The sequence below is a fragment of the Balaenoptera musculus genome, chromosome 2, assembly GCF_009873245.2.
Source record: "Balaenoptera musculus isolate JJ_BM4_2016_0621 chromosome 2, mBalMus1.pri.v3, whole genome shotgun sequence".
Lineage (NCBI taxonomy): Eukaryota > Metazoa > Chordata > Mammalia > Artiodactyla > Balaenopteridae > Balaenoptera > Balaenoptera musculus.
This window is the reverse complement of record NC_045786.1, coordinates 116,125,256-116,152,684: the sequence shown is the minus strand read 5'-3', so window position 1 is coordinate 116,152,684 and position 27,429 is coordinate 116,125,256. Positions and strand designations below refer to the sequence as shown.

General features: G+C 38.4%; 2 protein-coding genes across 3 annotated transcripts; one reads left to right on the top strand and one right to left on the bottom strand.

Moving 5' to 3' along the window:
* Nucleotides 1-223: 223 nt before the first annotated feature.
* On the bottom strand, nt 224-7,374 carry PNN (pinin, desmosome associated protein). Its single transcript, XM_036841718.1, has 9 exons — nt 7,082-7,374; nt 6,345-6,416; nt 5,883-5,951; nt 5,450-5,522; nt 5,240-5,334; nt 4,999-5,074; nt 3,696-3,851; nt 3,480-3,618; nt 224-2,741 (listed from the first exon to the last, which is right to left on the bottom strand). The coding sequence occupies exons 1-9, from the start codon at nt 7,192-7,194 to the stop codon at nt 1,312-1,314; spliced, it is 2,223 nt and encodes a 740-aa protein (XP_036697613.1). The 5' UTR covers nt 7,195-7,374; the 3' UTR covers nt 224-1,311.
* A 117-nt stretch (nt 7,375-7,491) lies between these two features.
* Nucleotides 7,492-21,794, top strand: TRAPPC6B (trafficking protein particle complex 6B). 2 transcript variants are annotated; one of them, XM_036841724.1, is made up of 6 exons: nt 7,492-7,598; nt 15,738-15,805; nt 16,547-16,664; nt 17,623-17,706; nt 19,434-19,527; nt 20,594-21,794. In XM_036841724.1, the coding sequence occupies exons 1-6, from the start codon at nt 7,548-7,550 to the stop codon at nt 20,623-20,625; spliced, it is 447 nt and encodes a 148-aa protein (XP_036697619.1). In that variant the 5' UTR covers nt 7,492-7,547; the 3' UTR covers nt 20,626-21,794. The 2 variants fall into 2 exon arrangements, with proteins under 2 accessions (XP_036697619.1, XP_036697618.1); XM_036841723.1 differs by lacking the exon at nt 7,492-7,598 and adding an exon at nt 10,358-10,736 and having other exon boundaries at nt 20,594-21,792.
* Nucleotides 21,795-27,429: the final 5,635 nt, after the last annotated feature.

The window sequence follows — 27,429 nt, the reverse complement described above, 5'->3', positions numbered from 1 at the left end:
TTTTAACATGTTCACTTACATTTATACAATGCTGAAAATGTATGTTGACATTTTTACTCTTACCGTTTACTTGTCAAGGGAAGGCATAATGAATATTCAAAGTCAAGCCTAAAGCTGTAGTCACAACGTTAAATTATGAACTCAAAAAAGGCCGTTTGCAATTTAAGTGCTCTCTTGTACAAAGCATCAGAAAGTTAATACAAGTACTAGTCTTAAGCAGTCACAAGTCTAAGCCACATTTATTTGCACATGTATAGTAATGGGCAACAGATACTCCAACTTCATACAAATTTATAAAACAACAAAGTTAATAATCATTTGGTACCACTTGCGTGTTATCTTGCTTACAGATTCAAGTGTAGATGAATTTCCTTCATTTTGTAAACTTTCATACAATACTTACTTAAACAAAAATTCTTGAAAACACATTGGCATGTTTCAGTTACGGCCAACACAAAAGTTAAGACAAGACCACAAACTCAAAATCCAAGCTTAGAATATACTTTTCTACCTCTCTCCCCTAGAAAGTGACTTTTTTTCTTTAACAGATGTATATGCTATATCACACAAGTAACCAAGGAGACAAAAAATGATGCTCCCATAATCATAAAGAAAACTCCAACCAAATCATACTGTTTTAAGTTATCTACCAAATATATGGTTTAAATATGAGAAACGGGGAAATGCTTAGATTAAAAAAACAAGGGAGATTAGAAAAAAATGGTAAGTGATTTTAAGGAGAACAAACTATGTTCCCAACAAAGCTGCAAAGATCTGACTTTGACAACTCAAAATAATTGTCTAAGGCAAATAAATGTGAGGAAACCTTCAAAAACATTCTAATCACGTTCAATATCTAGTGATAAAAGCTGAAAATGATATCAAGAGAATACTTATTATACAAGTGTCAACGAGGACATCCCAAAACTAATGAAAGAAATGCACATTTATTTCTACAAAAGCAATGTATGATACAGAAGGGAACAGACTTAAAGATTTACCTATTAAAATATACAGATTCTTACTGAAGAGTATAGGATATTTAAAAAAGATGACAAGGGATGTTAATTTTTTTTTATTATTATTGTTTTTACATATTTTGGAACCTCACATAATTTTGATAAATAACTCTTACAAAATTATGCAAAAGTACAAGAATGTCTGGTAAACAAACAGTCTGTATTTTCCAAAAAAATTTTTACAACATGCAATTCTTAAGGCAGCATTCTCCTTACAAGGAAAGGTAATCCTTTTACTCATCAAGAAATCTTCTGCTGCAAAGAATAGGCTAAGAAAGCCTGGCTTCTTCCATTAACGCCTTTTGTCTTTCCTGTCTGATTTTCGGTCTCTTTCACTTCTTGAAGATCTTTTGCCTGATCGACTACTCTCTGATATAGACCTCTTTCTGTCAGACCGGGAATTCTTATCCTTTGATCCTTTTGTATCTCTACTACTACCTCCTTTTGAAGATTTGTGACTTCTTTCTAGTCCTGAAGCATCCCTTCGTTTCCGATCCACGCTCCTTCTGTGCTTTCTATCTCTGTTATGTCCCCGGCCCCTACTCCGACTTCTACTCTCACTACTACTAGTAGTGCTGCTGCTACTGTCTCTACTGCTGCTGCCACTTGTACTGGAGCTGCTACTGGAACTACTTCGACTACTGCTACTGCCACTGCTGGAACTGCTTCCACTGCTGCTACTGGTTGAACTGCTACTAGAACTACTACTGCTACTGCTTCGACTTCTACTCTTGCTTGTTTTATTTCTAGCTCGACCTCTACTTCTGCTCCTCGTTTTGGTTTTGCTCTTGCTCTCTGAATGTACTGTCAAGACTGGTTCTACTATCACCTCAGTGAGTTTTACAGATTCTACAGGAAACTCCTTCCTCTCAGGCGGTAAATGCCCTTGCTCCTGAATAACCTGAGGTGGTGGCTGTGAAACAGCTAACGGCAAAGTCTCAGGCTGAGAGGGAGGCTGGGGCTGGAGTACTGGTTGGGACTGGGAGTGGGACTGAGAGTGGGAGTGGGAGTGGGAGTGAGAGTGAGAGTGGGAGTGGGAGTGGGAGTGGGGCTGGGGCTGAGACTGAGGCTGAGGCTGAGGCAGGGACTGAGGTTGAGCCACAGGCTCAGGCTGGGGCTCAGATTCTTTTTCTTTTTCCTCAGGCTCATTTTCCATTTCTAGAGCACTAGCATTCTCTTTTGCAGGAGAAAGAGATTTACATTCTTTATCTGGCTCAACTTCAAATTCCAACTCTGGCTCCAATTCTTTGCTAGTTTCATTTTCTGAAGGTTCTATGCTTTCAACTTGATTGATTTCCATTACCTCCTGCTCAGCAATTACATTTTTGACACTCTCGACCATCTCCAGCACATCCATAACTTCTTCAGGCTGACTATCCTGCTGCTTCTCACTTTCCCTTACCTCAGTTTCTTCCTCCATCTTAACTTCCATTTCCTGCTTTTGTTCCTCCTCCTCCTGTTCTTTCTCTGCATCACTATGAACTATACCTATTTCCTTTTCCTCTTCCTCTCCTGCTTCCTCTATTTCTACATCATTGTGCTGATTACCTGTCTCCTCCAACTCTTCCTCTCGCTGAGCCACCTTACCCTCTTCTTGTTCCGACTTCTGTTCTTCATTACGCACCACCTGATGCTCTTTTTCCTTCATTGATTGTCTTCTAGGCCTAGCCTCCATTTTATTTATTTGTTCTGCAAATTCGATGCGTCTACCTTCAAATAAAGCTAAAGGATAAAAATTTACACGTGTAAAATTTACTATGATTTAGAAAATTCAAAATCACAATTTGACACCTAGTCACAAATTGTCAATGAGTTTATCTAAATGTCTTTTTTGTAAAGAGATGACAAAAGACTGATTATAGCATGTAAGTAATTACAAATTGATGTAAGATGACAAAAGCAAAGATCCACTGGAAACCTATACACTAAGAAATTAGCAAAACCACACCACATTATCTAACTGATGGAAAAACAAGATAATCTTTTGCTATTTTACTTCATACTAAATGAAAAAAAATAAAGCTTCTCTTAAACAATCAGTTTTATGGTATCATATCATGCATTAATTTTTTTGATCCCAAGGAGAGACAAATCATCTAATCACCATCTTAGTAGTGTCTACCCTTCCATGTGTGCTTCCTCTATTTACTACATCAATGTTGACTTTTTCTTGATTCATCAGCATTTGTATCTGGATACTAAGAGTATCAAACAAAAGAGAAAGCTCACTCAAATGCTTAAGAAATAAACATGCATTAAGCACCACCTAATATCCAAGTTTCCAGTTAATATCTATCATGAAACAAATGCTCCTATACTCCAAACACATTAGCATCTTAGAATATCTTTCTAAAAAATTAACTATTGAATCACAGGTGTCACAGGAAACAAACATGTATGTATTTGTGTGTTACCTTACTCATTAAGGAAATTTCAAGGGACCTCTTCATTTACACTTACCATTCATTTTTCTCTGTGACTCTTCTATTAGTTTTTGGGTAGCTGGACACATTCTTCCAGGAATATAGAACAAATGGGGCTTTGTTTTAGTTCTTATATATTTAATTATCTTGGCATTATGCTCATTCCATTCTTCTTGCTAAAGAAAAGGTAAAAAGGTCAGCGCTTTTGTCAACATGAAGGATTACCAATCTTAGAATTTCAAAATATACTCACCAGCTGCGCAAGCTCAACCTTCTGTTCCAAAAGCCGCAGTTCTGTCTGTTTAGCACGCCTCTCTTCAAACAGTTCTCTCCTCTCATTTTCAACCTGCTTTCTTTCTTCTTCTGCCTGCACTTCAAGTTTCTGTTCAATTTCCTGGCGTCTCTTTTGCTAAAGATAAACAGTAATCTTTAAAAGCTTATTATACATCCTGATTATGTGAAGTATCACAATTTTACTGTTGTCTGCAAACATGTTTCACATCTGCAATTCAGGACACCAGCTAATTCAACCTTGGCATTTGAGGTGGACTGCAATTTCCTCTCCAGGAAATGGGGACTGAAGTCTTTTCATGTAAAAATCTAAAGTTTAAAGCCATTAGCTATAATATCAGTAACTGTCTTATTCCAACATAATTTATGAAAGAACCTTACCTAAAAGTTAACCTGAAAGAGAAGAGTACTGTCTTTACAGGTTATCTTCAGTTATTCTTTCCAAAGCAAAGAATTTGAGACAAGTGATATCCTAGTGAACGAAGTAACTAACAAACTAGTCAACTCTCTTTTTAAAATTTTACGAAAAAAAAAAAAAAATCTACGGACATTCTTCAAACGTTGATGCTTTAAGCTTTTATATTTTCTAATAAAGTTAAAATATGAAAGCTGAAATAAAATAACCAAATTGTTATCTTTCACTATAGTTCTCCCGAGAAGCAATAAGTTTGTGTTCAACTCCAAGGACACAATTTTGTAGCTTTAGTAAAATAAAAACTTCCAGAAAAATGACACAGTTAAATAAACTCTGGAGGGCAGGGAATATAACTTATGCTGTTGCTTCTGGAGTGCCTCTGAGTGTGTTAAGTCTTAGAAATTATAATTATTTAATAAATGACGATGATTAGTAAGTTCAACTTCCTGTTCGAAAGAAAGCACTCTAAGGCCTAAAGAAATGAAGAGACATGTCCAAGACCACAAAATGAGATTGTTATAGAGCTGAAACCAGAATCCAGGTTCTCCTTAATCAGACTAGGCTCTTTGAACCAGAAAGCAAAGTTCACTAAGTTACTTTAACAGCACCTCAAAAAGAACCAGTCAACAGTATAACAACTTGAGAAAGTTTTAAAAGTTTTTCCTTGGCTTCATTTTAGGCTAGCAATTAAATCTTTTTCTTCTCTTTTTTTTTTTCCTTAGGAAATATCGGTAACGCGCTTAATGAAGCTTGCAGTTAAATCTTGAGAACTTCTCAGTGTTTAAGAAATATGTAATTAACTACTTTGATAGCTTAAATAAAAGAAGCAAAGGAAAAATTGCATAAATACCCTTTCAGTAGCAACAGTGGATTCTTGTTTAAATTTCTGAAGGGTGCCCATCAACAAGCCAAATATTCGTCGGTTCCTAAAGAACAGAAAAAGAAAATCCAATTTCAAAAGGTTCCACTTCATTTAAGCCTGCCATTTCCTAAAAGAAGCATAGCATAGACACTTGAACAATTACTTAAATTTTCTTAAAATTGCATTATTTGACAAAAGTTGTTTTCCTCCAGAAAGATACTTAAGATACCTTTGCTTTCCCTTTTCATCCATATTTTGATCCTGGATAAGGTCTCTCCGTGTCCGCTCTTTGGAGGTAGCTACAACTGAAGACTGCAAAGCTGGCTGCAGGAGAAAAGAAATTTCAGTAATTTAACTAGCATACAGTGGCACTCCTTTAAATGTACTAAGGTGAAAATACTATATTCACCCTCTATGAAGTTCTTTTAATTTCAATTACCTTCTTAACATCATCGTCCTCTGGGTCGCTTTCTTGGCGTGATTCTCTCCGAGTCCGACGCTCCCCGCCCAGCCTGACAAAGGAAAATGAATTTAAAAATGAATTTAAAAGAACCAATTCAAACTCTGATCTCCTATACCTCTCAAGCCACTTAAGTTCTTGTAGTACAAGTCAGAAAAGTAACCCAAATTAACTATTTTCTCAATATTATTCTTCTCATGACCTTTACTTTGGTAAAATTTCTGTTATTGTTAGTGAAGAATTGAGTTTTGAGGCATACTGGCTGTCTCAGTTCAAATACCAAGGAAACAGACTCAGGGTAAGTGGTATACTACTCAATTCTAAGACAACTTAATTCAACAATATTTATTAAATTTTTATATTTGTATGCTACCTCAGAAAATGGAACATACAAGTATGCCTTCAGACATACCTACTGACTGCCCCTTCAAGGTCTCTCTGTTTGGCTGGGGGTCCTCCTCCACTATCTGAGAATCCACGCCTGCAAAAAGAAAGGCCAACATAAAGCACTTGGAATTTGAGAAAAATGGTATTTCCATTTAAGGAAGATAATTTAGTTGCAATTAAAAAAAAAAACCTTCCAGTTAAAGTAACCTTAAATGGGCATTTACTTCAAGATGCTTTTGTAGCATTTCTTTTAAAACTATGAGAATAAATTAAGTTTGCACATAACTGGTATAGTTACTATATTCTTCAATATCTAGTTTTGAATGCAAATGAAATTCCAGGATAGCTCTACAGAAAACTACAGCTGATCACAGCTTCAAACAAACCAAACATTTCTAACATTGGCTCGACCACGAAATTTGTTTAAACCGTTTCGTTAATTTAGTGTAGTAAGTACCAATGAATTAAAATCCTAAGGAAATCTTACCTCAGCAATAAACTACCACGTCCTCTACCTCCACCAGGACCAGAAAGGGCCAGCAATCTGGCTTGGATGGGCCTACAAGATATTTACAAATCAGTACAAAAATCGTTTCTAATAGCACCAAATACTGTAACGAGTGCGGTTCATCATCAAGAGAAATTAATCAGAAAAGTTCGAAGATGATGGTTTCAAAACCCACGTGTTTGGAACAGGACACGAAGTACTTTGTTAACTTCCTTATTTTTCCAAGACCAGTTTATCACAGAAATTATATTTACCTCGATGCCACTACACATTAACAAGCTTGAATCAAGTCCGGATTTCGCTAACCCAAAGGAAGTTGCACGTGGCCAAGAGCCGGGGGGCAAGGCGGCAGGACCGCGTCCCGGGAGGGTGTCCGGGCCAGCCCCGAATCGGGTGGCCCCGAGAGAAGGAAGGCTTTGTGCTGCAGTTCCGGGCCTGCAGGGCCGAGGGCGGGAATCGGCAGTCCGGGCCTTCCCACAGGACAGGAAGCCATCCTGGCGCACCCAGGCCCCGCTCTCCTTCCTCACGCATGTGAGCCCCAGGACTTACGGTGGGAGCCTTGGAAATTCCCACCTCACCGGGAACGGGCTTCCACGGCTGCCCCGGGAACAGGCCTCGATGTTCGAGTCCTCTCAGGGCTGGCCGCCCTCCCCGCCCCAACTCACCCCGGCTTCGTGGCTGCCTCTCGGAGCCGGCATTTCCCATCCGCCCCTCACCTCACGTCATTCGGATCCCGCCCGGTGAGCTTGCGAATATTCTCATCCACATTCTTTAGGCTCTCTTTGGCCTTTTCTAGCTGCTCCTGCAAAGTTCTCACTGCGACCGCCATCTTCTCCCTGCAGCAGGCTCCGAGACTGCTCTCCAGGCCACGCCTGCTTGTGTCGCGCCGCGAGACGCGAGAAGACTGACAGCTGGGCTCAGGCAATGGCGATAGGAGTTGTATTTCGGCCTCAACCACTCAGCAACCGGAAGGGGGAGAAGCTGCCGACCTTTGTGACTCTGGGCCAATGAAAAGTCCGCCAGACGGTCGCTTCCCTCCCCGATTAGCTGCGGGTGGCTAGGCTCCGCTTCTAGCGCAGAGCCGGGCCGGATTTGAGAGTCCCTGGGTTCTCGGAGAGGTGGGTTCGCGGGCCGGCTCTTCTGGCGGGGAGAGTGGAGTTTTCCAGCCCTTTTAACCTGTATATGATGGCCTCTTATCGTTTTACAACCTGTTCCCCTCAGAGTACGGTGCAGGCGAGTCTTTTTTCCCTTTTTCCCGGGTAAATGATTTGATTAGGACAGGGTGCGGCCGTTCTGGTGGTGCGCATGCCCAGAGAGGCAGTGGGAGGGGCGCAGGCTTCTCTTGACTAGGTTAAGCTCAAATGAGCAGAGGGAAGCGAAAAGTGAAGGAAGAGGAAAAGTCATTCATTATAATAGCTAACAAGTGCTTTGTGCTGTACTCCGTGAAACACTTCACGTGCTTTATCCCCTACAAATCAAAAGCTTGAATAAACTGCCTGTTATTACTGATAAGGAAATACCGTAACTGTCCCCAGGTCACGCTGGCCCAGAATCATCATACGATCGATCAGACTATGTGCAAGGCTTTACTACAAGAAAAAAAGCGACGGTGAGACAGACGAGACGGGCATTAGCCTCTACACCGGCCTAGAGCTGGTTGGTTTAAAATACGGTCTGGGGGAGCAGCGCTACTGTTAGTTGTGTGTGTGTCGTCCACCTTCTGGTTCTGCTCTACCCGCACTGCCAACGTGAGAACCGGTTTTGTTCCAGAAATGTATTTGTAAATTGTAGCTCAGAAAGCATTTTCCCACAGAAACAATATTATCAATAATCTTTGTGTTCTCATCCTCCATCTGTAGGCAGGCATACTTGCACCAAGCATTAGCAGGCCAACGGTATTTAATCCGAGTTACCATTTTAATTCATCCAACAATCCTTAAAAGCTCTTACTGTGTTAAGCTAGACTCTGTGGAAAAAGCCTAGAACAAGATAACTGTGGTTCCTGCTGCCATGGAGTTTGTAGGCTCCTCAGGGAGCAAAGATCATTCATGTACTTATTCATTCAACAAATATTTATGGAACGCCTACTTTTTGCCAGGCACTATTCTAGGCACTTGGATAGTCAGTGTACAGTAAAGATATCTGCCCACAAGGAGCGTGGCCTCAGGAAGAGTGAGGAGACAGACGATAAGCGTAAGTAAATTACATAGCATGATGGAAATGGGTTAAGTGCTATACAAAAAAGCAGAAGTAAGGCTGGATAAGAAGGATGAGTGTTGATAAATAATTATATGATTCTGGGACTTCCCTGGTGGTCCAGCGGTTAAGACTCCGTGCTTCCACTGCAGGGGGCTCCGGTTCGACCCCTAGTTTGGGAACTAAAATCCTGCATGCAGCGTGGTGTGGGAAAAAAAAAAATTACATGATTCTGATTGTGAGCATACTTTGTCTCATTGATCCTTATTACAATCCTGTGTAGTAGGCAGTACATGAAACCTGAGAATGTGGTAATGGTACCACGAAGTGTAACAATGTTTCCATGGGAGATGCTTCTAGAGTTAGCCAAAAACGTAGGATCTATTCTTGCTTACATAGACTCTATTACTAAGATCCTGGGAAATTTAACATAGTCTAATTTATGGGGGATAATCAGTAGGATGCCATGTTCAACATTTAGTAATGCTCAATTAATATTAGTTTCCCCTTCAGTCTCCAAAATATCCAAAGAACACCATGTTACTGTGGTTTGAGAAATTGACCTTGTAAGTTGCCAGTCTTTTGCTTAATCTTTGACCTTGATGGTGGTGATGAGGGAGAATGCAATTGGGACATAAAGGACCTGATTTCACATATGGGAAATTTTAGTGCTGGAAAAAAAGATTAAGATTGCAAAATACTCTTCAAAATTAGTGTTTGTTTTCAAAGGGTTAGGTGAAACTTACACGCTTGATTTTATGAGGTGATGGAAAAAACGGATCCAAACATTAGAAGGGGATATGAAAGGGTATGAAGAGTTGAGAGGTTATTGTTAACAATTTGAGAAGACTCGACATATTACTTCGGGGGAGGCAATGAATTAATTGGGGGGAAAAAATCTGCTTTGTAAATTACTAAGAAAAGATCTAATCATAGGCTAAGCATCACGTTTAAGACAAAGTTTGCCAAATTTAAGACGTGCATATGATCTAACATATGTATTCGCATGTCTGTAGGGGTTAAGTCCCACATCCACCATAGATTCTTATATGAACTCCGTTCCACAGTGACGTCACATTTCTGAAGTCTTTAGTTTGTATTTTCTGATTCAAATTACCTTGTTCTTTGCTTACTCCATCCTCCTTGTCCCTTGTACCCCACTCCCAGTAAACCTCCTGGTGGCCAAAACGGCTCTAAATCTTTTTGTACACCCAGACTTAATCCAAAATGGATTGGGATAATCTCTCAGTATACCTAAAGTTTATAGCCTGAAAAATGACGATTTATTCACTTTTTTAAAAAAATTATTTATTTATTTATTTAGGCTGCACCAGGTCTTAGTTTCTGCATGCGGTATCTTTAGTTCTGGCATCCAGACTTAGCTGCGGCATGCATGCGGGGATCTAGTTCCCCGACTAGGGATGGTACCCCGGACCACTCCATTGGGAGCGCGGAGTTTTACCCACAGGACTACTAGGATAGTCCCAATATTCGCTTTTTTTTTTTTCTACAACTTTTCATATTAAGCAACATATGGCAGAAGTGGAAGCTTTTGATGAAGCTAATAGAAATTCTTGTCAGTTCTAACATAGCTAAGTAACACAGAGATGGCAGCGGGAGGTCCCGTCTTATTTTACCACCTCCCCCGCCCGCCGCCTTCAATGTTGTAGGGGGAAGAAACCTTCCTCCTCTCCGGGCGCCAGCGGTTCACCCAACGGAAGGAACTCTGTGACCATAGAGCTGGCGGAATGCCGGGGTAGAGGGGACCGGAAGTTGTTTTTTCGCCCCCCCCCGCCCCCCGCCCAAGGGCTGGATGGGGTCTCCGGGGGCTGGGTTTGGTTCTGGCTGCTGTCAGACCCTCTCGTTCAGTCCAAGGGCTTAGTGGCCCTAGGGTGGGCTCGCCCTGGGCCCCGGCTTACTCCAGTATCAGCCTTCGGGAAGCTGAGTGAATTCCTCGGTCTCCTAGCAACGAGGGACGGACTGCGGACTGAGCGAGCGGCGGCGGCGCAGCCCAAGCTGCCCAGGCGCTAGCCGGAACCCCGAGCCCGGCCCAAACGGGAGCCTAAACCCGGAGCTTGGAAGAATAAGCAGGAAATGGCGGACGAGGCGTTGTTTTTGCTTCTGCATAACGAGATGGTGTCTGGAGTGTACAAGTCCGCGGAGCAGGGGGAGGTGGTGAGTGCTGCCACACGCCCTTGAGGTCCTTTTGCGGTGACACTCCTTGTTTCCACTCAGTTTTCTTTTAACCCCCGTCCCATCGCCACTCATCGCCTCCTGAAGTGTAGGCAGATTGGTCCACCTTCAGGTACCCTAAGCCTTAGAACCTGTCAGCTGTCTTCAGTCTTTCATCCTTGTCTCTTTCGTATCTTTTACTACTTGATACCTTTTTGTCCAGTCCCGTATCTGTGTGTGGCACGCCACAGATCTTTTGTTTTGTCCCTGCCATGATTTGCGGCAGAGTTAACTGCTGATTTTGGCACCCCTACTTAATTCGGCTGTCACTTCCAGCACTTCCCAGTAGTCCAAAGAAAGAGGGCTAATGAGATTTGAGGTAGAAGCAAAGGAAACTTTGCAGGTGTTCTTATAATTAGGAAGCACTAACTAATTTTAAAAATATTTAGTGTCCATTATATGTCAGAGCTAGTTGCTAGGGATATAGTAATGAGCGAAACAATGGCCCCATCCTTCTGGAGGTTACTTCTAATGTGTGGTAGTCTTCATTCGCTAATTGATTCATTCAGAAAATATATTAAGCGTGTATTGTGGGCCTGACATTGTTAGATGAATAAGATAAAGTCCCTGCCTAACAGTCGTTGGGGAATAAGGGTTCAATGAATAATTAACGCATTGGGTGGTAATTAGATATGGAATCATGGAGTTGTAGGGTTTTATAAATGAAATATTACGAAGTCATGCTCAAGTCAGAAGCTCTAGTTTCTATAATGCTATTGATAAAGGGGTGGAAAGTGAGGGCAGGAAAAGCATCCTAGGCAAAGGTAAAAAAAGTCATAGAGGTATGAAAAAGTGCAGTGCATTTAAATACGCTTGAGTATTTCACTGTGACTAGATTGAATAGGTGGAGAGTAAGAAGTTTTGAAAGCTGAAGCTGGAAAGAGGTCTGTATGATTAAAACACATGGACCTTCTCAGTGGAGGATTTTTAAGGAGGAGAATGACATGCTCCATTTGCATTTCAGAAAGATAAACCATTATTTGGGCTGGAGAGGGAAGGTCCTTGTAGTGAGAAGACCCATTATTGCAGGAGTCCAGGCAGGAGATAATGAAGATCTGGATAAAGAGAAGAGGAGAGAAGGTTTGAGAGATCGGAGGTAGAATCTCTAGGACTTGATTAGGTATAGGAATGAGGGTTGAAAAATTATCCCCAGGTTTTTAGCTTGAGCCACTGGGTTGGATGGAGAGGGAATAAAGAAGAAAGAGGTGATGATAATTAATTATTTTGAATAGGTTGAATTTATGGCACCTGTAGGATATTGAGGAAGAGGTACTGTCAGTTTGTAAGCTATAAGAAGGATACTGGCTGTTCTGGGTACTATAACAAGAATGCCATAGACTGAGTGGCTTATAAACAACAGAAATTTATTTCTCACAGTTGTGAAGGCTGAGCAGTCCAAGATCAAGGCACCAGCAGATTCAGTGTCTGGTGAAAGCCTCCTCCTGGTTCATTTATGGATGTGTTTTGGCTGTGTGCTCACATGGTGGAAGAGGCTAGCTAGCTCTCTGGGGTCTCTTTTATAAGGGCACTAATGCTATCCTTGAGGGCTCCATCCTCATGACAGAATCACCTCCCAAGGGCCCTACCTCCTAATACTATCTGGGAGTTAGGATTTCAACACGCTAATTTGGGGAGATATTAGTAGGAAGACATCAGGAAGAGTATTGGAAATGAAGCAAATTCTATTCCTTTTTTTTTTTTCCGGCTGCACCTCGCTGCATGTGGGATTTAAATTCCCCGACCAGGGGTTGAACCACTGGACCACCAGGGAACTCCCGAAAATTCTATTCTCATTCAGGTCCATCTGTAATAGAGATTTTTTCCAAGTTACAAACTTTTGACTTTATCATCATCCACAAGCAATAGTTAATGTTTTGCATCTGTGCTAAGTGCTGAGTAGCAGACATTTGCTGTTTGTGCAAAGTTAGCTTTCCTTATACCCTTTTCCCCAGAGAATAATTAGCAACACACCTTTTTTATCACAAAACCTCTGCTCCCCACTCCACCACGTGTGCAATCAATTCTCTTCATTCTACTCTTCCTACTTTCTTTTCCTGTTCCAACTCTTGCCCAAGAAAACCTTTTTTAAAAATCCCTCTCTTTTTTCCCCCAATGGATTAGCTAAAATAAAACAGCTGTTCTAATCATGACTGATAATTTTGAGACATGTGCTAGTCCTATGAGAGAAAGGAAATCCATAAGTTTTGAATCATTTAAACTAAAAACAACTTTCTTTTCCTATTGCAATTTGTATATGGTGGGGAAAGAATTGTAAGTCCATATAAGCAAAAGGGATTTTTCAAAAGTTATATGGTAGTCCACAGGGGCAAGATGGGAATAAAGACACAGACCTACTAGAGAATGGACTTGAGCTTACGGGGAGGGGGAAGGGTAAGCTGGGACAAAGTGAGAGAGTGGCATGGACATATGTACACTACCAAATGTAAAACAGATAGCTAGTGGGAAGCAGCCGCATAACACAGGGAGATCAGCTCCGTGCTTTGTGACCATCTAGAGGGGTGGGATAGGGAGGGTGGGAGGGAGGGAGACGCAAGAGGGAAGAGACATGGGGATATGTGTATATGTATAACTGATTCACTTTGTTATAAAGCAGAAACTAACACACCATTGTAAAGGAATTATACTCCAATAAAGATGTTAAAAAAAACAAAACAAGCAAAAGTTATGTGGTAGTCTTGATGATTAGAATCCATATTGGAGTCTAGGTGTATGAGGGTTTGTTAGTGTCTCTACTTTGAGTGTGCTTCAAATTTTTCATAGTAAAAAAATGTAGAAAAGACATAATCCTATCATCCAGAAATGGTTTTTATATATCTTTTTAGACATAAAGTCATAGGTGTAAGTGAAAAAAAGGGAAAAAAACCAATGTTCTTACCTTCCCAATCAATGATTTTCAAACTGCGCTTGAAGAGGAATTAAATCTAAAAACTGAATAATTGGACATTTACCAATTTATGGAGAATAGTTTTTTTTTTAAGGTTAATGGATAAAATATTCTTAAGTTTTTCTTAAAAATTTGGTACTTTACTAGTGAGCACTCACAGATGCCAAAGTGAATGAACAAGTGCAGCATCAGGTTTTTCCTGGGGCTTAATTCAAAAGCTCATGTGATCATAGCTAAGATTTGAGAATGTCTGCATATAAGCATATTTCCTGCTTATCAATATATTCCTGGGTGATTCTATTGATACGAAGAGCAGGTTGTTCCACGAAGAGCATCATGACTTACAGGTACTCATTCTACCTAAGCATGTTTGGGAATGGGTGTGGAAATCAACAGAATGGTGCTGAGTGGTCCCGTAGAGAAACAACATGATTTGGTTTTTACAAAGTCTATACCAGAAATACAGAAGATAAATCAAAGGAAGAAAAAAACTAGAGATGAGACCAGTTGGAAGGCTCTAACTGAAGACCAGGAGAGAAATGAATGCTAAGAGCTACTTAAGCAGTCAGGAGAGAGAAGACGGATTTTGAAAAGCATGTAGATAATAGGCTCCACAGGACTGCAGTGTGTGTGGAGCGTCGGGAGCAAGGAGGTGAAGAAAATGGAAGTTTTCTGGTTGTGGTAACTAGATAGATGGTGGTGCCATTGATGAAGTTAAAGAATTTTGGAGGCAGAGCAGGCTGAGAATGTTAAGATAATATCATTTGAACACGCCTAATTTGAGCGGCCTGTGGGACCTCTGGATGGCTGTGTCCACTAAAGTCTGTACTAGAAATACAGGTTTAATAGTCAGCCCCATTAGTAGCATACATGGTTCCTTAGAAGAAAGTTCAGCAAATAATGAGGCCTGTGGTGTTAGCGGGAGACAAAGGCTTCAGAATACATAAAAATTCTTGCCCTTTTGGAGCTCTATTCTGGGCGAGGGTGGGGATGGAGGGACATGAGCAATACAAAATTAGTAAAATGTACATTAGGTTAAATGGTGAAAGAAGTTCCTTGGAGACAAGCAGGGAAGTGAGACAGAGCATCAGAATCACTTTAGGAGTGGTTCTTAAAACACAGCTCGCTGACGCACACCTACAGTTTCTGATTCACTAAATTGGGGGTGGGATTACAGAATTTGCAGTTTTTACAAGTTCCCGTGTGATGCTGATGTTGCTAGTCTTGGGACACAATTTGAGAATTACAAGGATAGAGAGTTTCTGAAGTGGAATGATACTGTACTTTTAAAAGGTTGAAATGAGCCTCATTGAGATGGTGACATGTGAGTGAAGACTTAAAGCGAGTGAGTTGGTCATGTGAATATCTGGAGGAAGAGCTGCCTATGCAAGAGTGCTGAGATTGGAGCCTGCCTGGCATGATTAAGAACAGCAAGGAGATCAGTGGAGCTGGATGGAGTGAGTGAAGAAGAGTAGAAGGTTGAGGCCAGAGAGGCACAGGAGTCTGGATTGTATAGGGCTTTGTAGTTCATCCAGAGAATTTTGAGTCTTCGACATAGGGGTGGTATTTAAAGCCTTAAGAGTGGATGAGATTGTCAAAGGAAGAGTGAAGCAATTGCATGATTCCAGACATAGGAAGGTGGGGTCTAAGACATACTGAGAAATGGAAAGCTTGGATGACTCTAAGAGACATTCTGAAGCAAGGGACAATAGAACTTAGTGAAAGCACAAAGGGAATGACTGACAGAAAAAAGTCAAAAGCGATACCATGACCTCAGTTTTATGACTGAGGAGAGAAGAAGAGTTGAAAATGGAAAAAGCCAGGGAAGGTGGGAAGAGTAATTGGGAAGGGGCTTTGGCATTTCTGAAAAGTAATAACAGTTCCCTGTTTATCTTATTGCCTTATGAAAATGACTAGTACTAAGAAAATTCAAGTATGACTTGTAATTCACTTTTTCTTACAATGTTTCAGTGAAAAAAGTATAAATGTTTACATTCTAGCATTCTAAATTTATTCAAAACTATTATTTTTTTAAATAGGAAAATGGACGCTGTATAACTAAGCTGGAAAACATGGGGTTTCGAGTGGGACAAGGATTGATAGAAAGGTGAGCAGTATGGATTTGAAAATTTTCTTCCAGGTAGGTTATGAACAAAGACGATCCATTTCAAGACTGAATGAAACTTGAGATAATTTAATTTTAATTCCCAAATTTTATTTATTCTCTGTTCTTTAATTCACAGATTGAAATCTCTTTTTAGGCCTGATGCTATTTTAACTCAGTTACCCAACTTTCATGTTTTAATATTTGAAGAAAATATGTATCTTCTATGTTTTAGACTTTTTTCCTGAAAACTTTGGTATGCTGAAACAACCATCTAAAATCTTACTGCATTTCCTACTTAAGATCTAATATGTTCTTTAACCTAAATGGAATTTTGTTTAAATGCATACCTTAGAGTCTCTATTTATGCATGTAATAATCTTTCAATTTATAGATCAATTTTTTTTAGTATTCCTTTCTCACTATCTGAAATAGTTGAACTCTGATTATATTTTATATAGCAATACCATGATTATGCTCAGATTTTTTTTCTTAATGTGCTAACTGTACCTAAACTTGCTGCGTACTGTTAGACTAATACACCTTTAGACTAATTTTAGCCCCCAAATTATATAACAGACTGTGAATCCATTGAGATGGGATCTACTTTGCTTGGTGCTTATCACTTTATGACTGTCAGTAAATGTTCAGTGCTGTTGTGACATTTGGAAATTAGTTAATAATCTGCCCCTCCTGCTTTCTTTGGAGGAAAAGTACTGTGTTACTTCTAGTTGATCTTTTTAGGTTTACAAAAGATACTGCAAGGTTCAAGGACGAGTTAGATATCATGAAGTTCATCTGTAAAGATTTTTGGACTGCAGTATTCAAGAAACAAATCGACAATCTAAGGACAAATCATCAGGTATTTAGATAAATTAAGGCCTCTTTTTTAAGTCCTTTAACTTAATATAAATGTATTTTAGTGATTTACTTATTATGTAAAACTTAATTTCTCGTCAACTTTGGAATGTTTCTCTTATATGTTATTAATACATCATTACTTTTTTCTCTAATAGGGTATAGTGAATAAAGACCAAGAGACAATTATCAGTAATTATAGCTGTCCCTTTCCCTCAATTAAATTTTAAGTTTTGAAAAGTAGCAGATATCAGAATGATATAGGTTTTATTATTTCATTATTATTACTTAGTGGTGATAATATGCAGAACCACAAATATATCACATTTGTCTGAAGGCTAATTTATAGAGCATATTTAACTCTTAAATAACTGTTGCCTGTTTAGTTGCTGTCATATTTCTTATTCTTAAAATATTTTGTTAAAATAAAAATAGGCTGCATGGAAAATCATACATAAAATAGATTTATTTTATAAAACTCAGGGAAATATTTGGAGTATATTTGGCATTTTAATAAAGTATAAAAATGAAAATAATGTATCTTGTAGCTACCAATAGAATTCATTTTTTCAGATAACAGTATCAACCTTAGCTTAGAAGTACCTGAAATGCTAATAGGAAGAAGTGACTATGATTTTTGGCTTTCTAGGTATGAGTTAATAACATATAGCTGCTAATTTCACCCGGACTTGTATTTCTGATTCTTTCGCACTAGACTGTGTTCTTTAAGGATAGGAACTGTCTTAGGTATCTTTGTATCTTCAGTATCTTAAAGCATTCAATAAATATTAGTGTTATAAAATGCTGAACTCTTCAGCTTGAACATTACAAAACTTCTTCATATAAAGAAAATTTGACCAATAGAAAGGAGAGCTTTAATAACTTTAAAAATTTCTTAAATTGTTTTGAAGGGAAGAGTACGGATTACATTGACTTTGGATGTTTTTCTATTTTTGGAACAGGGCATCTACGTACTTCAGGACAACAAATTTCGCCTGCTTACTCAAATGTCTGCAGGAAAACAGTATTTAGAACATGCATCAAAGGTATTTAATGGAATAGAAGATTGGGGTTTTTTTATTATGAAAAAAGTAGAACCATAGGGAAAAGTACAATGCCAATCATAACAGACTTTCGAATTCAAAATATGTTTTTAAATTGTTCCTTTTGTTTAAACACTTTTCAATGAAATAGGAGGTGTTCATCATATTGAAACAACTTAGATTAACCTGTACCTAAGTAGGCTTATGATGACCAATTAAAGAAACACTATAGTTTAAATGCCATTAAAAATGTAGATTAATGGTAGATTCTCAAATATAGCATGGATACATCAGAAAAGATACTCAAGCTTAAAAAACCTGGTATTAGCTATGCAGAATTATTCGCCTCAGAGTTCATATTTACAATCTCCATCAGTAAATTAAAAAAATTATTTTTAATATAATTAACATTTGTTCCTAAGAATACATGTTTTGTGTTAAGTATATCTGTGTTTCTGGGTTTCATGTATTTTTCTTCAGTCTCAGGTAGGAATCAATAAATAGACCAGATGTATTAAAGAAAAGCTGACAAGTTTTAATGTAAGGGTTCCTTTGAAGTGGTTAAAATATCTTGGGCAAGCGTAGCTCCAGTGGCGCAATCGGTTAGTGTGCGGTACTTATAAAATATCTTGGGCAGTATGTATAAGCCGCTGTTTATCTGTAAAATCTGTCCATACCTAAATTATCTAACACAAAGGCAGTTTGGTATAGTGGAAAGAGTATGGACTTGGGACCAAATAAATCTAGATTTTAAGCTAACTCCACAACTTATAGGTTTGTGACATTGGGTAAGTTACATAACCCCTCTGGACCTTAGTATCCTTATTAATAAAATTGATTATAATAATACCTATATTATAAAGAATCTCTAGGTTCTCTCCCAGCTTACAATTTCATGACTCCATATCTGATTACTTATCAGTACCCATTTATTTATATTAATTATAAAATAATATTCTATATTATTCATAGATACATAGTAGTGTTGTTGAATATCATGCAAAATGTAGATAATAAAAAATTTCTTGGATTATTTGATTTTTGGTTCTCATTTTTGTCCTGGCTGTCTCTGCTGTGGCATAGTCCCATTTCCCTTCCTTGTTTCCATATGACAGGGTTTCTCAACACTGGCGCTTTGATAGTTTAAACTAGGTAAGTCTTTGTTTTGGCAGGCTATAAGTCTTGAACAAGTCAGGATTCTTGGTTGTAGAAAGCAGAAACCAATTTTGATTGAATGGAATAATAATTAGTTAGCTTACAGAACTGATGGGAAGGCTCAGAAAACAGGCAAGAACCATGGGAGCAGGAGTTCCCTCGTGGTCTAGTGGTTAGGATTTGGGGCTTTCACTGCTATGGCCCAGGTTCAATCCCTGGTCGGGAACTGTGATCCCTTAAGCCGAGCAACATGGCGTGGCCAAAATTAAAAAGAACCATGGGAGGTTAAAGCAGCCAGAAAGCCCAAATCACTCCACAAGGAGGGTCTATTTAGAACCCTTCAGGCAGCACTGCAGGTAGACACAAACCACCTCTGCTGCCTCTGGAACTAATTCTAACCTGTTTCCAGCTTGTTTTTGTCACAATCAGAATTTTCAATGATTTGAAAAATTCTTCCACAACCCTTTTTTAAACAGCAATGACTTATTAATATCAAGGTTTAACTATCATATTTATCAATAGCTTTACTATCTTAGTAAATCCTTAATATATTTTACACTTTTTTTTCTTTTTAGTACTTAGCATTTACATGTGGCTTAATCAGAGGTGGCTTATCAAACTTGGGGATAAAAAGTATTGTAACAGCTGAAGTATCTTCAATGCCTGCCTGTAAGTTGAATTCACATTTTTTTTTTTTGTTTGTTTTTTTTTTTTGTTTTGTTTGTTTTTTAAATTTTTTATTTATTTATTTATGGCTGTGTTGGGTCTTCGTTTCTGCGTGAGGGCTTTCTCTAGTTGTGGCAAGCGGGGGCCACTCTTCATCGCGGTGCGCGGGCCTCTCACTATCGCGGCCTCTCTTGTTGTGGAGCACAGGCTCCAGACGCGCAGGCTCAGTAATTGTGGCTCACGGGCCTCGTTGCTCCGCGGCATGTGGGATCTTCCCAGACCAGGGCTTGAACCCGTGTCCCCTGCCTTGGCAGGCAGATTCTCAACCACTGCGCCACCAGGGAAGCCCCACATTTCTTACAAATGTTTTTAGCAATTATTTTTCAGGTCTGGTGTTTTTTTGTTTGTTTCTTGTTTTTGTTACTTAGAGAACATTTAAAATGCTAAAACCACTTCATTTTACTTTCATCAGATTTTAACATTTAATGTAGTAATATGTAGCATACTTATATTCACAGTCAATGATTTTTTAATTCACAGTAGACAGTGATTTAAGAAAACGTGCTAAGGAAATCCAAATTTATAAGACAACTTAAGGAATGATTCTTAACTCTTAAAGGAAAATTTTCTGCAGTATTCTTTTAAGATAGCAAATTTCCTTAATTTTTTTAAACAGTTTTCTAGAAAATATCTATTATATAAAGCTAAATAAAGCCAACTAGTCTTTTATTGCTAAACTCCTTTCCAAAGATCTTTCCACCAGAGCTACCAACCAAGAATAAAATGGCTTTGAGCATCACTGTATTTCCTTTCTATTCACAATAATTAGCAATGAAATACCTAAAATGTAGGAATCACAGAGAAACAAAGGTAGTCATTCACAAACCAGATAATCATCTCATAAAAACGAAATTGACTTTATCAAATATTGTGAAGAGTGTGAAAAGTTGTTTGATGTAGCAAGTTTCTTGATTGAAACTACTTACTAAATGAAGCAGGAAATTGATGTTCAGGCCTGTTTTCCTTGTACCTTAAATCAAAGAATGATTTTTCATGTTTTCTTTTTTAGGTAAATTTCAAGTGATGATACAGAAGCTATAGAAACTACTGAAATGCAAGGCTTCAATAGTGTAAAGAGATAAATTATTCCTGTATAAAGTATTTCAAGTAGCAATGATTTAATTACATTGTTGGACATTTGTATTGATATAAGCTATTTGCTAACTTATATAATGAAAGATGCACTCTTAAGCAGGAGTAAGGGTGTATTTTATCAATTTAACACAGACCTTAAAGCAGGTAAAGAAACATTCTACTGTAACACACACTTTACTGAAACTATTCAGAATGAAAACTTAATTTCAAATAAGTAAACACCAATGCAGGACCCTTATTTAAACATTGTTATTTGCTTAGAGTGATATGTATTTAACCAGAGATGAAGAAACAAAACTCAGGGTTTGGTAAATTAGCATAAAGAAAGTATGTACCAATCAGAATCTTTTCGGTAAGAATGAACAAATTTTGGTTTTGTTTTATGAATTTGTTTTAGTTATTTAAAAAAAGCAAATAGTACACTAAAATTTAAACTTAATTATTATTTTATTGCTTATAATTTATTTCTATTAAGAATCTTTATGCTTGTATAAGGATTTCATTATATACATTGTGTGTGTGTTGTGTGTGTATGGTATATATATCATATTTAACTGCCTAAATTGCTTAAAAACTTTATTTCACTTTAATAGAATTCAGTTCTTGAGAGCTCCATTAATGTAATGAAGTGAAATATAGATCTAGATAAAGTGAGATATAGATGTGAATTCAGTGACTCCAGGGCCAAAGAATATTAGGTATTTGAGGAAGGAATTTTTATACTTACTCCTGTTACAGTCTTGACTTTCAATTTCTCTCTCCATGTGTGGAAGTGCTGGTGAAGATTCTAACATCTTTATCTTTTTTCCCCTTATTTAGTCTTCCCCAAGGGCATAGGGGTGGATGATTGGATTAGTCACACCAACATTCATGGGACCATATCTTCTCAGTGGGTTGGGGTCAGTGCTCATCTAGTGTATCATCTCTCACCTCCTCTCCCATCTGATGACCATGAAAGGACAAGCATGGAGATGAAAGCTATCATACTGAGGAAAGCAGGGTACACAGATAGAAAAGTACCTGAATTGTGCTTCTGAATTAACCAATCCTGGAATTGCTTCACCTCTGGACTTTTTGTTATGTGAGATAATAAATTCCTTATATTGTTCAATCTACGTTTTGGTTGTGTATTTTGTTACTTGTAGCCAAAAAGAAGTCTCTCTTAGTAGAGACGAGGGGAAAGTTAGTTAGGTTATACAAAAAACAGTATGGGAATATTGAATTTCCTTTTTTTCTGTAGGGGGAGGGGAAGACATTTAAAGGTTTACATTTAAAACAGTAAAACCACAAAGGGCTACAGAAAATATGAGGTTAGTTTTATGATCTTGTAGTAGAGAACGCCTTTTCAAGACATGCAGAAAATCATAAAGGAAAATAGTAGAAAAAAATAACATATCTTCAACAAATGGTACTGGGAAAACTGAATATCCACATGCAAAAGAATAGAACTGGACCCTTCGACCATACACAAAAATCAACGTATAAGTGCGTTTAAGACTTAAGACCTGAAACTTTAAAACTCCAAGAAGAAAATAGGAGAAAAGCTTTATAATATTGGTCTTAGCAATGATTTCTTGGATTTGACACCAAAAGCACAGGCAACAAAAGCAAAAATAATAGACAAGTGGGACTATGTCAAACTAAAAAGCTGCATAGCAAAGGAAACAACAGAGTGTAAAGGTAGCCTATGGAATGGGGAAAATAGTTGCAAACCATGTATCTGGTAAGGGGTTAATACCTAAAGTACACAAGGAACTAAAACTCTAGCAAAAACCCCAAATAACCCAATTAAAAAATGAACGAAGCACTGAAATAGACACTTCTCCGAAGAATACATACAAATGGCCAACAGGTATATGAAAAGATGCTCAGTATCATAACTAATGAGGGAAATGCAAATCAAAACCACCATTAGTTACCACCCCACACCCATTAGGATAGCCATTAAAAAACAAACAAACAAAAAACCCCAAAACCAGAAAATAAATGTTGGCAAGGATGTGAAGAAATTGGAACCCTTGTGCATTCTCAGTGGGAATGTAAAATGATATAGCCACTAGGGAAAAAGAGTATAAAGATTCCACAAAAATTTAAAACTAGAACTACCATATGACCCAGCAATCCCACTTGAGAGTATTCAAAAGAATTGAAATCAGGATCTTGAAGGGTTATTTGCACTCCCATGTCCACTGCAGCATTATTAACAAGAGCCAAGAAGTGTAAACAACCTAAATGTCCATTGTATAAGGATTTGCACTACTTGGTTGTGTTCACTGATGGCACTTGATTTGTACTGGCATGCAAGGAAATACTGTGCAGCCAGTAAAAAGGATGAAAGAGATCTACATGTATTTGCTTACATGGAATGATGTTAATTGGTATTAAGAGAAAACAGTTTGTTACAGGATACTGCACATGCAATATATAAAATATACATTATGGGGACTTCCCTGGTGGTCCAGTGGTTAAGATTCCGTGCTCCCAATGCAGGGGGCACGGGTTCGATCCTGGATTGAGGAACTAAGGTCCCACATGCTGCAGTGAGGCCAAAGTACATATATATCTATATCTATATCTATATCTATAAATATATATATAAATATATATAAATATATAAAATATATATATACATTATGAATATAAATACACACGATTGTGAGCATATCAAAAAGACTTGAAAGTTACAAGTAAATTGTGCATTAGATTATTTTAAAGTAATCCCATAATAAAGATATTTTTATTTGGGTATCCTTTTGTACAACCTTATATCTTAATTATAGTCATCAACAGCCCTAAGTGAACAGTAAACTTGTGTTGAAGAGCAGATGTATGTTTCAAAAGTAAAAACTACACTGTACGAATGACAAACTATGAGGACAGCATTTATAAACTATTTAGTCAGTGGCCTATGCTAACCATAATGACATAGTTCAATCCCTTGTGCCTACCAGTCAAACCTCATTAAGGGAATTTAAGCCTGGAGATGTCATCAGAACCTGCCTTGGTCCATTTGGGCTGCTATAACAGAATACCACAGATTGGTCAGTTTATGAAACACAAATGTATTTCTCACGGTTCTGGAGGCTGGGAAGTCCAAGATCAAGGCGCCTGTAGATTTGGTGTCTGGTGAGGGCCTGCTTCTTGGTTCACAGACAGATGTCTTTTGACTGTGTCCTCACTTCGCAGAACGGAACTAGCTAACCCTCTGAAGTCTCTTCTACAAAGGCAGGAGGGCTCTGCCCTTATGACCGAATAATCACTTCCCAAAGGCTCTGCCTCCTAATACTATCACCTTGAGGGTTAGGTGAATATATGCATTTTGGGGGAACACAAATATTCAGTCCACAGCAGAACCCAACATACAATGACTAAAGGGAAACAAAATCCTACAGCCAAGGTTACATGGTGAATTGTTTCCGAGTCTTACTAGAATATAGCTGTAGGATGGGAGTTCAACTCAGCCCTGGGTAAGCACCAAACTGATTACAGAAACTGGGATTGGCACAAATTTTGGGGTCATCAGAGTTAAGAAAGAAACTGGATAGAACCTGCTAAAGTTTTTCAAAGCGCTCTTTGAAAAATGAGTACTGTGATCAGATACATTTTATTCATCCTCTTTTGTCAACTTTATTTAATGCACATGAATGGCATGTTACAAGTTCTGAAAAATCAATAATCAGCTTAATTTTGTTTAGTATTTGATTAAAGTACCATTTTTTTCAAGAAACACTAAAGTTCACATAAATCAATATTCTAAGGCATATTATTTAGGAAACATTATTTTTAAAAATCTGGTAGGAATTTGGTAATATGTATAACAAAATATAATCTTAAAATGGACACAGGTCAACTTGATCTTTCTCAATAATTTCTAACACGTTTTTATATCCTTGTCCCCAGGTGGCAAAGCTGATAACCTGAACCACTTTTCATCTAATTTGGCCTCTAACTGGCTTATTCTGCTAAGAGACACAGATGAAATAATCTTATTTTAAAAAGGAGAAATGAATACAACTTTAATAAAAGTATTACTGCAAGTTAATAAATGCATAATGGCCTCCTGCCCAAAAGAAGTAATGAATCTTTTACGTGAAAACAAATACAGGAGCAATCTAATTTATTTGGTCCATGCTCGCACAGACCTGATTAAACTACCATTTGGTAGCTATTATTTTCAAAATAACTACCTCTAAATTCTGTATTTAAAATGTGTAATTTCTCAATGGACTTAAAGCTTTCTACCTGTGATAACAGTTGGAAAGATTTTCCTCTTCAATTTCTCATTAAAATCAGAAGACACTTTTAATTGTGAAAGGCTCGATAAACCCTAAAGCTACTGATATATTGGTAGTCTGCATATTTACAATTACATTAGTGGTTTATAATATTTTTTATTTGTTTCTACATTCCTGAAAAATATCCTTATGCCAAGTTGAGTTACTAGAAAAATAAGTTCTCAGTTAAATAGTAGAGATCCTACAGCTTGCTGGAAAATAGAGATGTAACTGCATTCAAATAATTTCTTATACCACTTGTCTTCTGTACATGCAAAACTGCCTTCTTTTTTATGTTTCTAGTCCTCAGGAAAGTTAATTCTTCTGTGTGAGTAGTGAACATAACCACATGCTCACCCGCTAGCTATGAAAGAGTTATACAAAAGTTAAAACAATAAATTGACACTTTACCTTTATTAAATCAGTCCCTAGCCCCACCCCCTAAAGATCAAATCAGCAAAGAATATGAGGCTATAACAAGGCTACTTGCGGTATTGGTTGGAAATCTAAACTCTTTATGGTAGACACAGCTGGCTGCCTACCCAATAGCCCCTCTCCCCTGTTCTAACAGAACCATCTTTGGTAGGAGTGCTCACCTAAAAAATTACGTTTTCCAGCTTTCTTTATAAGTAGAAAATGTCATAACTCTGGTAAATGAAATATAAGTTGAGGGTTTCTTGTAACACTTTTCTCCCCTGACATGACAACAAGAAGTGGTGGTACCTTTTTATCCTCCCTGGAATGTAGATTCGAAGTAAGAGATAAAGCAACCAGATCATGACTAAAAAGATGAAAGCTATACACTAACATTGACGAAGGAGAAATCTGGATGCAGCCTAGGATATTTAAGATATTGGACAGCTGCTGTCCCAGCCCTGAATTTCTCAAACCAGAATCAGTTTATGAGAAACAAAAATAAATCCCTAATTTTTAAAACCTCACTTAAGTCAAGTTTCAAATGCAATATTAACTGATAGACTCATGACTTGCAACCCAACTCCTGGGAACTTACGGTCAAAGTAAGGAAAGAGTTATGTACGTACAGGTATTCACGGTAGCATTTTCTATATTGAATTAACACTGAAAACAGATTAGATATCCAACAATGAGAGAATGTTTAAATTATGGTAAAATACAACTTAGACTACTAGGCTACCATTTAAAAATCAGCTTTTTGAAGACATAATAGTAGAAAAGATTCAAATATAAAATTACATCTGTTTCTTTCATAAGTAGCGGAAAAACTATTGGTTGCCTGATCAACAGTTATTCCCGATCCCCTTTTCCTTTTCCATCTCCCATTAGAAAGACCGGAAAAGCTTACAATTTCATTTCCCCACTTTTCTTGGGGCTAGAGGTAATAATTTTATACACTCATGGCCAACAGGTGAACACAAATCCACTGTGGATATCTGGAGAAGGTTTTGCTTTCATGAGAAAAGGAACAGATGTGGAAGGCTCTGCCTCCTTCCCCCCTTTTCCTGTCTTGAATACAGACACATTGCTCTGCACTGCGGTGGCCATCTTACCATGAGGGAAAAGCTAAAAGACTCTCAGAGACCTTGGTATCATGGAGTCACTGAGCCAACGCCAGCTCCTCTAGACTTCCTGTTATGAGAGAAAAATAAATCCCTATTTGAAAAATCATTGCTACTTGGATCTTCTGTTGCTTAAAGTAGGAAACATTCCTACCTGATATAGAAATAGGTAAACTGGGACTTCCCTGGTGGTGCAGTGGTTAGGAATCCACTTGTCAATGCAGGGGACACGGGTTCAATCTCTGATCCGGGAAGATCCCACATACCGCGGAGCAACTAAGCCCCTGCGCCACAACTACTGAGCCTGTGCTCTAGAGCCCGTGGTCCACAACTACTGAAGCACGCGCACCCTACAGCCCGCACGCTGCAACTACTGAGCCCACATGCCTCAACTACTGAAGCCTGTGTGCTCTAGGGCCCACGTGCCTCAACTACTGAGCCTGCGTGCTGCAACTACTGAAGCCATGCACCTAGAGCCCATGCTCCGCAACGAGAAGCCATTGCAATGAGAAGCCCAGGCACCGCAGCGAAGAGTAGCCCCCGCTCGCCGCAACTAGAGAAAGCCTGCACGCAACAATGAAAACCCAACACAGCCAAAAAAAAAAAAAAAAAAAAAAAAAAAGAAAGAGATAAATTGTAAGTGATATGAATAAAAGATGTGACAGGAAAATTAAAACAGTCGACCTTTTAGGGTACTACTGAAAATTACTTGTAAAGAAAACGTTTTGTTTATACAAGAAAACATTTAGGGGCTTCCCTGGTGGTGCAGAGGTTAAGAATCCGCCTGCCTATGCAGGGGACACGGGTTCAAGCCCTGGTCCAGGAAGATCCCACATACCGCGGAGCAACTAAGCCCGTGTGCCACAACTACTGAGCCTGCACTCTAGAGTCCGTGAGCCACAACTATTGAAGCCTCTGCGCCTAGAGCCCACGCTCCA

Coding starts and splice junctions, on each gene's coding strand:
- TRAPPC6B (XM_036841723.1), top strand. CDS start 10,656: ATGGCGGACGAGGCGTTGTTTTTGCTTCTGCATAACGAGATGGTGTCT. Junction 10,737..15,737: donor CCGCGGAGCAGGGGGAGGTG/GTGAGTGCTGCC, acceptor TTTTTTAAATAG/GAAAATGGACGCTGTATAAC. Junction 17,707..19,433: donor ATTTAGAACATGCATCAAAG/GTATTTAATGGA, acceptor TTTTCTTTTTAG/TACTTAGCATTTACATGTGG.
- PNN (XM_036841718.1), bottom strand. CDS start 7,194: ATGGCGGTCGCAGTGAGAACTTTGCAGGAGCAGCTAGAAAAGGCCAAA. Junction 5,523..5,882: donor CTTGAAGGGGCAGTCAGTAG/GTATGTCTGAAG, acceptor TTCCTTTGTCAG/GCTGGGCGGGGAGCGTCGGA. Junction 5,335..5,449: donor AGGACGATGATGTTAAGAAG/GTAATTGAAATT, acceptor TTTCTCCTGCAG/CCAGCTTTGCAGTCTTCAGT.